We start from the raw sequence: 12604 nt of genomic DNA, 5'->3' as shown, positions 1-12604 counted from the left end.
CTATTTGGTTTTCTTCATCTTGGTGCTCTGGCATGATCTCACGGTGTATCTAAGCAGCCAAGCCAGCTCCTAGCAATAAAACTGAGACTGCACCAGATGGACAGCGTAGACCTACTCGTCGGCTGCTGCCGAAGCTGAAGCCCACAAGGCAGCAAGAGACTCCCAGGAGAAAGCAACAGCAGGGAAGGGAAGCCCCGGCGCTGCTCGTGTCTGCAAGGCATCAGCGCTTTGAAGAAGTCAGAGAGGGTTTGCGCAGGCAACTGCCTGCCTTGCTCCGCACCGGGCCCCGGCTGCTCTGCCAGCACCCTAGCACGGGTGCCTGGTGCACAGGTGCTATTCCCGGCCTGGTGGCCACGGGGGTGTCTGCACCCCATGTCCCCGCACCTGGCACCCTACCCTGGGCATTGTCCCATGTCGGGGTGTCCCTGTGGGCCGCCAGGGGGGGCGAGTGGCGCTGGAAAGGGGGATGCCCCTTGTCCCCAGTGACAGGACAAGGGGCAATGGGCACAAACTACCACACAAGAAGCAACTTCCATGTGAATATCAGGGAACACTTCTTTACTCTGAGGGTGACCGAGCCCTGGGACAGGCTGCCCAGATAGGCTGTGGCGTCTCCTTCTGTGGAGACACTGACAACCCGCCTGGACGTGACTGTGTGCAGCCTGCTGTAGGAGAACCTGCTTTAGCAGAGGGTTGGACTGGATGATCTCCAGAGGTCCCTTCCAAACCCAACCGTTCTATGTGATTCTATGTCCCCATGTCACCCGGGGTCCCGGGATCCCCAGGCTGCGGGCCAGGCCCCGCGCAGCAGCACCAAGCCCGTCCCGCCAGCCCTGCCCGCAGCCTCCCAGCCGCGGGCCGGGCCCTGCGGAGGGAGCCAGGCGGCGGGCCCGGGCGGGGCCCTGCGAGGCCGGGCGGGCACTGGGGGCCGGGCCGGCCGGGGCCCGGGCGGGGCTAGAGGGCGGCGGGGGGCGGAGGCGGGAGCGGGACCCGTAGGGTCGGAGCGGCCGCGGCGCCCGGACGGGCCGGGAGAAGGTAGGGACCCGCTGGAGCGGTCGGGGGGAGCCGGGCGCTCCCTGCCCGCCGCCGCCCGGCCTACGCGCGCCCCCGCCGCCCGCCCGCCCGCCTCCCCCCGCCCCGCGCGCCCCCGCGGCCGCCCAGCCTGCGCCCCCGCCGGGCTCCCGGCGCGGCCCGCCCCCCCGCCTCTGCCGCGGCCCCCGCCTCCGCCCGCCGCCTCCCGCCCCGCCTGGCGCCTCCAGCCGTCGCACGCCGTACCGGCACGCTCCCCCCGCGCCGCCCCGCCGAGGCCGAGGCCCTGCCGGTCCCGGGGGCTGCCCTGGGCCGCCTGGCCGGCCCGGGGGTGGCGGGTTCCCCTGGCCGGAGCGCTGCTCCCCCGGGTGGGCGCCGCTGCCGCAGGTGGGTGCTCGCCCCCGGTGCCGGCAGCCGGGCTGAGGCCCCGCAGCCCAGGGCGCCCAGCTGGGTGCTCGCCGTGCCCGCCGGCTCCGTCCCGCGGCGCCCGCGCTGCCCTGGGGGTACTTGGGGCACTTCGGCAGCGTGGAGCAGCGGTGGGCTACAGCGGGGGCTGCCCACCTGTGTGTGTCCTGCCTGGCATCCGCAGGGATTTTGGCCTCTGGCTATGTCCGTGCGGGGGCACCGGTTCCGGGGGATGACCCACCACCGGGCAGGCGTGCAGCTGGTGGTAGCTGGCGCTGCCTGGGCTGCTTGTTGCCCGGGGAGCACCTGGCCTTGTGGAAGCAGTGGGGGGGTGCGGGACTTGGAGTGGTCTGGCACCATGAGCCAGGGGCGGTAGCGCTGGTGAAGGGTGGCAGAGGTGATTGCACACAGAGCAGAAGCCGCAGGCTGCAGCGCTGCGCCTTCCCCAGGTGCTCCTTGAAGAGCATCTGCTCTGCTTGGTCAGCCTGAGAAGAGAAACTCACAAGAGTTCCCAGTTGGTTCTCACTGGCAAATGCAAATCCTCCTGCATTGCCACCAGCATGACACCCTCGCCTTGTACTTTGTAACAGAGATGAATTGGAATCCAGTGGCCTTACCAGGGGATAGAGGCTTTGCTAACGCTCAGCACCTCAGAGGCTGCTGCTGCTCCTGTACTGACCCTGAGCAGTGCCTCAGCTGATCCCATCCTTGACACAATTTGGCCTCTGGGTTCAAATGTCTCTGCTGCAGTTCCTCACGATTGAAGTACTTCCCCCACCTCTGTCCTTTCACATCTTGTCCTCCTCGCCACAGTATCTCGGAAGGCTGTAGCTGTGTCATGAGCATTAGATCTGTTTTGAGGTTTGCCACGTTTCCATAACTTTTAGTTTCTTCTGAAAAGGCTTTCTCTCCCTTTGCCTCTGCTGTGCTCTCTTCCGCTTCCATTGTGGTTCTGTCTTTTCTTCTGCAAAAGGCCTGAAAGAGTTTGTAGACAGAATTTGCAGTTGTGCACATGCTTTGCCAAATACAGCCTCTGTACTGTGCTATAGGATGTCACCATCATCCCCCTCATCTTGACTCACTCCTCTGGCTGGAAGTCATGCTGGGCATTGTGTCTGCATGTGTCCTGCTTGTTCGTGAGGCCCTGCACAGTGCTGATAATGCCCACAGCTCCAAGCGGGCTTCTGCTGTCCTGTTCTTGAAATCTCTGCTCTGCCAAGGCCAAAGGTTTCAGTTCTCTCTCCAGATGTTCTGCTTAGGATTAGCAGTGATGTTAAAAACCAATACAAACATACAATGATTTTAGAGAAATGTTAACTTGGTAATGGGACAGGAGGAACTGAGCAGTAGGGGAGAGGAAAGGAGTGACACTTGCAGTCTGCTAGCCATTGTGGAAGCACGGCTGTGTGACGTCTCGGGGTTCTATACGCAGTTGAGGTGTCCCTGCAGTGATGACTGTTCAGACAGACTTCGTGATGGTGGTGATGTGAGCTTGGGTGGGACAGCCTGAATTGTGATTACCTTTGCACTTCACTACCTTAACTGATAATTTCCCCTTGACCTCCAGCAAAAGTATTTTTCTAATCATGTTCTAAGGATTGCTTAACCCCACTTCTGAGTGACACAGCTTTTATTTTTAGAACCGTTCGGTTGGGAAATAAAATCTATTGCTTTTTTCTCAGGAGCACCTAGGGGCTCTGAAAGGAAGAGGTACACGTGTTACCAGGTATCAGCAGAATCCCTGCCAGGGATTTAGGTTGTTTGGAGATAATGAGCAGCACAGAACAGGAGTGATGGCGGGCAAAGAGCAGCGCTTCAAAGTCAAACTCAAGTAATTTCCAGATTTCTGGACTCCCTGCCCAGCAACCAACGCACCATAATGGGCTTCTGTCCAAAAGCTATCTTGAAAAATATGGTTCAGGGTGCAAAGTCAAGTGCTCCAGTGTTAAGGAATGTCCTTGTAGCCCCAGTTCAACCTGTTTTGGATATGTACTCAAGGTATAATGACTAATTTTGCATTTGTATACTACTTACCCCCAGTAGCCCAGCCATGGTACTGCACAGCAGAAGTGGTGCTGCTCTTGGGGTTTTGTCTGTTCCTGATTGTAAGTTGTGTCATTGTAGCCTGTCTGAAAACATGGCAAGAGAGACAGCCATGTGCCTCAGGGTGGGAAAAAACAGGACTCGGTAACGGGGTCTGTAAGGTGCCTGCAGCCACTCCATACAGAATGTCTCCTGAGCTGGTCTTCTGGCCTTTGCGTGCTTGGGTCCCCAGTGCCAGAGATTAAATATCCATCACAGTCTCCTTGCTCACATGTTTTGGCAAGGTGTTCTGCTTTGCATTAAAAATTGATGCTGTGCTCTACTTTCCAGATGACTTTTATTTGCTTGTTGTCTGGCCCAGCACAAGCTCTTCTTCCTTCCTCCCCACGCTACGCTTACCCCATGCAAATGCCACCAGCGTGTCCTCAGCCACGTCCTGCAGTGGATCAGGTGAAAACACTGTGACAGCCAGGGCCCAACTGGAGAGAAGTGGTTTGAACAATTTGTGTGGTATGTGACAGACCTCTTGTGGCAAATACCCCAAACCATTGCACATGTGTGGTGGGAAGCCACAGCTTGCTTAAGCAGCCCTTGTCCTTGGTTGTCCTGGATCTGGAGGGCTTGATGATCCAACCTAGAGCTGTTAATTTCAATGATTTTTGTATAGCAGATCACAGATGAAGCAAAAGAAAATACTTCTTTTTAAAGTGAGGAGATTCTTCTTCCTCCTGTGAGCCATATGGGGTTAGGATGTGGAGTGTAGAAGAGATCTCATGTTTCCCACCGTGTGAAGCTCAGCGGAGGGACTCTGGGATCTGCTGAGGCAAAGAGTTCCTAACGAGAGGCTGCAGCGGTCAGTATTTCCCTGGTGAGAGAAGGCTCCTTTCCTCTACACCATTAGTTGGGGTTTTGCCCTGCTTGCTGTGTTGTCCGTTCTGTCAGGATTTATAGGGTCAGCTCTGCAGTTTGCTGGAGCCCCAGTCCCTGCACTGGCACTATCTCCAGCCAGGGCCCAGGCAGCCTGGCTCAACAGGGTATTGTTTATTCCACCCAGGAATGTGCAGGCGAGCAAGGACCTCCGGGAGTTACAGAGTGACATGTTCTGCTCCGAGCAGGGGGAGTGACTGTGGGTGATGGCAGCTCTGAAGGCTGGTGTGAACAGTTGGGGCATGCTGATGTGCAGGCAATGTCCTACTCTTGAAGTGTGGATGAGGACAGTGCGGGCTGGGTAGATGCAGTGGGATAAGAAGGAGGGAAAGAGGGCTGTCCAGATTTGGAGACCACAGGGAGCAACAGCGGGAAAGGGTAGGAATGCCTTGGCATGGAGTTGGTAAGCTTCTGTGCTTGTCACAATGATGTGAGAAGGCAAGTGTCACTCCTGGTTTCCTCCCACTGCATGTTAGGTACTGATCCTGCAGCCTAGAGCACAGCAAGAGCTGCAGCAGATCTGTTGTTGAAACCGGACCCAGCAGCTGGAGGGTGCGCTGAACGGGGCCAAAGGGGTCTCCAGCTCTGGGGATGGATTGCATTTTCAGTGAACAGGCATTGAGCTATAATGAGTGGAAGGAGTCATGAAAAGACCTTGGTGAAACTGATGGAGATTTTAAATTTAAAAAAAAAAAGTTCACTGGCAGTATTTGTTTAATATTTTTAATATTAATTTATTTAATAATTCTGCAACAAATGACTTATGAACATTTCTGGAAATCTGACTCCTTCCTGGTCTGCTGCTCAGACAGGCTCGAAAGTTTTTATAGAGATTGAGGCGTGTGCTGCACAAGAATTCACTTGTCCCTCTTGTGCAAACCAATTGTGCCTGTGGAAGCCCACACTGCAGTTTTGGTCAGTCTGGTGAAATGTTAGTTTTTCAGTTACAGTGCTATTATGCTGACCATACATAGCTAACAGCACTGCTTCTTCAGTGAGAAGCTGCAAAGTATTATTTAGAGGGAAACAACTGGTGGTAGTGCCTGTGAAGTCTGGTTTTCTTGCTGCTAAATTTGTGGTATCTATCCATTAGTACTGTTTATCTCATGATCTGATCAGCACTTTCATTATGTCTGCAGATTAGCTGTCTGCAAACATTTTGTGTCTCTCCTTTTACGGGGTCTATTAATAACTTTTTGTAATCAGCCTAAAATGGTCTCTTCATGTTGCTGCCTTATCTCTTTAAATGCTTGAAATCCTTGGTTCAGCATCTCTCAGCAAAAATAGGGAAGACAGAACTCCCATTTTTAAGGTACAGAAACTCACCAGACTCATTTGCTCACCCTTACCATCAAAAGGATGCAAAAAGGGCATTTATGTCACTATTTTCAGTAGTCTGCTTCCATCTAAGTGATGGCGCTTTGAGCAAGTGCCTGATAATTATTTGGTGCTGGTGAGTCCATTATCTGAGACTTCTTACCCTGCCCAATTTCTGCTGCAAAAAGAGAGGAGGGATACAAGAGGATGTCAAGAGTCAGTATGTAAATACCTTCTTTTGGCTGCTGTGGCTTGACCCAGTCTGTGCTGAAGGTCTCAAAACAATATTGTAACAGTTAATAGCCATCGTTTGGTTCTGGACCCTCCTTTCATCAGGCCAGACAGGCTCCAGAGCTAGCAGCAAAATGGGATAGGCAGTCTTTCATGGAGGTAACGTTAATGTGTGCTGAGCATGCAGGCAGGCAGGCTGGGAGGAGTGATTAATGCCCTGGGAATCCACTCTCTGCCTTGCTGCACAATGCTGTTGTGTCAGGGCTGGAGTTTGGCACCAGGCAGGCTGCAGTTGCACGCCAGGAACATGTGTTACCTAGTTTGTGCAGGACCAGGCAGCGAGACAGTGTGTTCTCAGCGGGGCTCACTCGCTGCTGCGCTGCAGCTTCATACTTGCACAGTGAGGCTCTCTTTGGATGTGGGTCTGCTGCTAGGCGGGGGCAGGAATCCTGTAATTCGCAGTCCTGACCTCTGCCAGCAGCCTGAAGTCCCAGTGTTTGCTCAGTTGTGGAGTCCTCCCTCCCCCCCTCCCCCTAGCAGGCAGGGATCACCCATCCTTGAGGTGAGAGGGGATGGTGCTTGGCCAGCTGTCAGAAGCCGTGACTCACTGGGGATCACAGGCGGAGCCCAGCTCTCCCTGCAGTCTTCCTTTCCTGCTGGAGCCTCTTCGCGAGCTGTTCCTGAATGTTTGTTTTCACCAGATCTAGGGTGGATCTGGGAGAAGGTTGCGTCTACCATTAAGCCAGAAGAGTTGGTCTCAGTAAGTTTCTAGTCTGGAAGATGCTGGGAGGCTTCCTTCTCGAGGTGAAGGCTTTGAGAAAACATTGGCAGGCAGCTCTTCAAGGAGTAAGACAAGCCGAAGGTCCTGGAAAACATATTATTTTGTGTCCAGTTCATGTTATGGAGCAAGACTGATTCGCTGCTTTCAAATATAGGGGCATAGTGTCTAGACTCAGGTGGAGTCAGGGGGTGATCCTGCTCTTCTTCATACTGCTGAGGGAGCACAATCTTGTTGGGATTCTTTTTTTGGCAGTTTCAGAAGTTACATCACGCTTTCTTACCTCATGGAGTGCCTGTCAGGGAATGCTTTTCACATGAATATGTTAGTGCCCATATTTTAATGGCAGAACAGCTGCAATCCTGCCTGCCCCATCTTGGATCCTCTGTTTCGTTGGAAAACCTTGCACATTTTAATGGTCCCCAGAGCTGCAGGTGAGTTAAGGAAGTGATACTGCTGTTTTCAGGGGCAGGAACTGAGCCCTGGGCAGTGGGAAGGCTGTATCCTCAGCCCCAGTATCTGCAGCAAAGCCAGGGTTTGGGTCTGCAGCACATGGGCTGTAATCCTTGCAATCCTTGGTCCACTCTTACATCTTTGGTCAGAAGAAATGCAAGAAATCTCGCTGTACCATCATGTGCGCCTGGAGAAATTACTCCATGGCAGCAATTGCATCTGCAGTACTTTTTTCCTCCTTTGCTCAGTGCAGTTGTGAAGTTTTCATATTCAGAGTCTAGCAAGGATTCCTAGGACCCTGAGCTCAGCTGGCAGCCGATCTGCAGGGTGCAGCGCAGCCCCAGGTGCCTGCAAGGGGCTGCTACTGCTACGCCTGTTGCTGCTGCTGTCAGAGCATGTAGCAGCCTGTCGCAGCCACCCCACCTTGAACAAGGCAATGATCCTTTCTTCAGTGTTTGTCTTTAGTGTTTCCAAGCTAATTGATGGCTCTTCCATCTTTTTCCCTGCTCCACATAGTCATGTTTTTAATACTGTTACTCCTTCTGCCTCAGTAGGTTCCTGCTACCCTGAACTGCAGCTCTTTGTGCTCCTGATGCACTCCAGTCCATTCATCTCTTTTTGGTGGCGAAGTGCTGTCGGCTGCTGGATATTGGGCTCTTTGTTTGTACAGCCAGCACAGCGCTGGCTACAAAGGGACAGCCTGTGCCCCAAGGAGCCCACACGCTACGGGGAAGGCAGTGGAAAGCAATCGGAGTGGCGGGCAGGACGGCAGAGGTGAGGGTGGCCAGGGGCCGCGGTGCAGCGTGCTGGCTGCAGCAGGGACACACTGGGGGTGGGGAGGGACGTGCTGAGGAAGCTGTTCCTGCCGAGCACAAACCCGCTTTGTTCCCAGGAGGTGAGTTGGACTGGATAAACAGAGTGGTCCTGTCAGCAGAAAGCCTTTCCCTGGCTGGCTCCCCCACTGGCACTCTCACTGGAAGTTGGCTGCACCTCATCATCGGGAATGTTTTTCTCCTCCCAGTGTTAGCTTCCCTTCTTCCTGACTCTCCCGGGCTCAGGTGGGCCATGCGCGGCTTATGGACAAATGGGGTCCCCGGGGGCCCTGCGTGTTTGCTGTGGGTGGTGCTGTGTGTTGTCACTGTGCTTTTTCTGCTGTTAGCTAGGCAGGAAGGTTTGACGAGCCATGCTGAGTATGGGAAGGGTGTCGCTGGCTGGGTGGCACTTGGAGGGTGACCGTCCACCGTGCGCGGAGGCATTTTGGGAGGGAAGGACATTGGGTCCCATTGCAGGGAAGTTGTGCCTGACCGGATGGAGCAGAGACTCTGCTTGTAATGCTGGAGGAAAGCAGGCTGTGTAGGGGGGGGCTGGTGGGGGCATGCTGACGTCGCAGTGTTTCACAGGGCTGGGCTCTGAAAGCACCTTGGAGAAGTGTCAGCAGTGTCGTGCTTTGCCTGTAATTGCAGTGGGACAGGAAGATAAAGGGAAGCACTCACTGATCTGAGGTGCAGATGTAGAGGAATAATCTTAGTGTTTCTGGTTGCCTTGGACGGATGCACCTTTCAGTTCCCCTCCCGAGGGGTCTGGGAAGAGGGGAAGGAGCAGCTGAAGCTGCAGGACTGTTGCTGCCTTGGTGTGTAAGTCTGCTTGGTACAAAGCAAAGATGATACAGTAAAGTGTCCTGGCTCGCCAGCTGCTTCCAGAGGAAGGGGGAGTTCAGGACATAGCCCTTGATGAGGATGTCTTTGTCTGCCTTCAGGTCCCCTGCCGGAAGGCATTTCAGCCTTGGCTTCCAGAGGCTTGGACAGGGTCTGCACCCTCATCTCAGCCTGGCTTCTACCAAAAGCTGTGGTGAGGCCTCCCAGGGCATGGCTGAGCGTGGTACCTAGAAGGCAGAAGGGGCATTTTCAGCCAGGTCTGAGAATGCCCAGGCTGGGTGGACCCAAGCAGAGACAGGAAGAGGATGGTGGAGTGAGCTTGCCTGAATGGACTTTGTGCCTCTTCTCTTGCTGGGCAGAAGTATGACGCTGCTCCAGCACATGGTTCCTGTGGCCCCGACTGATGGCATGGGGAGGGGGATGCCTGTGCCCATCCTGCCAGAGCATACATGGTGGGATCATGTGAGTGAGTGGTGCTCTCTGCCCACCTGGCCCTGGCAGGCTCAGGGCCCTGCCCTGCATGTCAGGGAAATGCTGAGCTTCCTCCCCTCCTCTTGCTTCCTTCCTGATGGGAATTCACTTCCAATTTTCTTGCTGTTTCTCCCCCCACTGCAGCAAAACCACGTGTCCCCACAGAGATAGCCAGCGGGGCTACACAAGGCATGTTAGACCATGGGGGCTGCATTGCTGGAGACCCTTGGTTCCTGCAGCATGCTTCACATGGCAAGGGGTTTCAGGGAGCTCAGGACAGAACCCCCTCACACTGTTCCTGCCTTTTGTGCTCAGGAAGGGTTTTGCTTTCTGAGCATATATGTGATAATTTCAGGTGTTTCTGGCTGCTAACAAACTTCTCTCTGTGTCTCAGCCTGAGGTACTGATCCACCTCCAGACCCCACACAATGGAGGCTGGCTCCGTGGTACGAGCAGTCTTTGATTTCTGTCCCAGTGTCTCTGAAGAGCTGCCCCTCTTTGTGGGAGACATCATTGAGGTGCTGGCCGTGGTGGATGAGTTCTGGCTCCTCGGCAAGAAGGAAGGTGTCACAGGTAAGAGCTGAAAATGCCTGTACCTGGATCCATAATGTGCCAGCTAAACATCCACTTCATGAGCACACCTCCCCTTGGCCAGCACTGTGCAGGACCAGATCTGATTTACTAAATCTTTCAAAGGACTTTGCTTGGGACTGAGGGCACGGGTTGCTGCTACTGGTCTCCTGCCAGGTTTGTGTCAGCTATTCATACTGCTCATTTGTTGTTTTTTGAGAGAGATTAGTGGAGGGTCAGTTCTCAAGGAGGTGAGAGCTGCACAATACTAGTTGCTCTGTCCTCTGTGGGGAGACAGCCCATTTCCTGACTAGTTTATGCGCTGATCTGCTGTGGCAGTGGAAGGGGAGAGAGGAAACAGATGCACTGAGAGTGGAAATGCATCCACATCCAAGTGACCTTGTCAGGTCAAGTCAGTGGGAGATGCAGCAACAGAGTCCATGTGTCCCTCCAAGCACTCCGACTCAGCTCCACTTCCTCCTTTCCACGTTAAAGCACTTTCCTGCACAAGCTGCCATCAATATCTGGGCACCTGAAATAGTGTGCAAGTCTCTTAAATTTTTGGAGGGGTGTGAGAAACTTCTGAAGCAGCAAACTGCTCTTAGTGAAACACTTCAAGTCTTGTGGTCTCTGTTTAAGCAGCTCTTTCTCATCTTAATACTCATGTTGAGAGGATATGTGAGCTCTCAGGGAGATGAAAACCAGGCCACTTCAAAGCGTAAGCCTGTGTTCAGCATGAGGGTGGGACTGGAGTTTCATCCCTGGCCATGGAGATGGGGCTGCTATTGCAGCAGCAGTTTGGACGCTGCTAACAGCCGTGAGCTGTCGTCTCCTGGCTAAAACAGAGATGGACAGGAGCAAAAGTGAAGAGAGGGACTTCTCTCCTGTGCTCCATGTAGCTGATAAATGGCACTGAATGAATGGGCACCTGATCCTGCTGCTGCTGCTGAAGTCACTGGGCACAAATTACTTCTGTAGAAATCACCAGTATCTTCTTGACCACAGTTTTGTCTCCCAGCATAACTGATGTGCTTGTTGTCAAGAAGATGAAGCTATTAAGGAATAATAAACAGATGTGTGTCATAGCTCAAAGATCAAGAAACATGCTAAAGTCAAACCAAATGGTTTTTAATGACCTGTAACTCAAAACCCACTTGCATTCCTGCTTTCCTGTGGAACAGCTGTTACAGTTTTCTGCCCAGTTTTCTAAGCTGAAGTTGTAGGAATTGAAAAAGCACTTTTGAATAGAAACTGTGGAGGTGCTGCAGCCTACCAATAATAATACTTAGAACTCTGTGGGGAATAACTAATGTAGCTCTGTGACTTTCTTTGTAACAGCATTAAGTTGTTTCCATGTACACAGCAGGAAACTAAAGACATGGAAAAAGAAGTAGAGTTGGTTAAAACTGTGAAGGAAGCCACTGAGGTTAGCAGCCTGTGGGATGCTCATTGCACCTCAGGTTAATGACAGCAGATGCCAAACTGCCTAAACCCAGTGCAAAGTTTTGGGTGTCTAGGATATGGTGTCTCCAGGTTTTACTGAACAATGTGGATGCCATATGAGGTCATCAAGAGTGAATGCCAGAAGTGCTACTAGCCCATACTCTATCGTACCCTATTGCCACAAATTACAAAAGATGGGAATGACATTTTTACTGACCTTTGCAGTGGGCTCTGCCACGTCACGTACAGACTGAAATTAGTAGCTGAGTGCTATCTTATGATGGCCGACAAGTGTGCACTGCCCCGTCTTGCTGTGGCCTTCTCGCAATGCTGGGCATCCAGCAATGGGTGCCATGGTGAAGTAGGTGCACAGAGGTGATAAAGTGGGGAAGGCCTCTGGAGACTCAGCAACACTGAAGCTGTGACAGAGCCTGTCACTCACAGATGTGGTCATCCCGAGTGTTGTGACCTGATTTCTGTGCTGAGGCCACATAGGGCACAGGCTTTACAGAGTGAGGAGCACCAGATGGATGTGCCCAGTCAGAAGACTCATGATCCAGCATTATTGGGTCTCTCAGTCCTCATCACGGCTCTGAGTTGGGAAGCAAGCAATGAAAGCAGAGAAAACCTAGTATGTCTGTTCCCACTAACTCCATGCTGGTGGCACAGTCCCAGCAATGAACACAGCCTGCTGGTTGCCTGGACTGAGCCAAGGGCACAAAGCTTTTTGTTCTCTGTTAACTCTCAAGTATTTAAAACCTCAGGAATTCCTGACTCTCAAACTTGTTCCTCTTCCACCATGCTATTGAGGCACCCTGGGTAGCTGTGTATTTTCCTTTAGCAAGAGATGAATAGATCCCAAAATCTGTAAGAAGTGTGGAGGGAGTGGTGGTGGGCTACAGGAAAGACTCATCGCTGACAACTGCTTCTCATTTTAGGGCAGTTTCCTAGCAGCTTTGTGGAACCTGTGGATATTCCCCCTTTGAAGGAGGGGGAAAAACTGTTTGTTTGTACCAGTGACTTCACATCTCAAGAGCCAGGGAGCTTGTCATTGCAGAGAGGTAATTTCCGTTCCATTCCTTTGCTTTGCGTCTCACAGCCCTCAGCTGTCTTTCCAGAAGCATGAACCTAGTCACAGCATCTTGCCTAGAGTGATGGGAGAGAGAGGGGAATTTACTAATACCTCATGACATGGGCCATGTCAAATGTACTGTGGACCTTCAGGCTTCTGCCACTCTGATACTGGTTTTTCATGATCTATCACTACTCTTGAAACTCCAAA

General features: G+C 53.0%; 1 protein-coding gene across 4 annotated transcripts in view; it reads left to right on the top strand.

Moving 5' to 3' along the window:
• The first annotated feature begins 979 nt into the window (after positions 1 to 979).
• The window catches only part of LOC121094169 (dynamin binding protein), a 35508-nt gene continuing 23883 nt past the window's right edge, over positions 980 to 12604 (top strand). Inside the window, exons 1-4 of one of the 4 annotated variants that reach the window (XM_040607406.1) lie at positions 6631 to 7957; positions 8076 to 8241; positions 9704 to 9882; positions 12261 to 12383. In XM_040607406.1, the coding sequence (XP_040463340.1) occupies positions 9738 to 9882; positions 12261 to 12383 (268 nt within the window). In that variant the 5' untranslated portion in view covers positions 6631 to 7957; positions 8076 to 8241; positions 9704 to 9737. Of the gene's footprint in view, positions 1036 to 6630; positions 7958 to 8075; positions 8242 to 9703; positions 9883 to 12260; positions 12384 to 12604 lie in introns of those variants that run through there. The other 3 variants (XM_040607404.1, XM_040607408.1, XM_040607405.1) reach the window with 3 other exon arrangements.

The sequence above is a fragment of the Falco naumanni genome, chromosome 9, assembly GCF_017639655.2.
Source record: "Falco naumanni isolate bFalNau1 chromosome 9, bFalNau1.pat, whole genome shotgun sequence".
Lineage (NCBI taxonomy): Eukaryota > Metazoa > Chordata > Aves > Falconiformes > Falconidae > Falco > Falco naumanni.
Note: the sequence above shows the minus strand (reverse complement) of the source record. Positions and strands in the feature narration are given on the sequence as shown.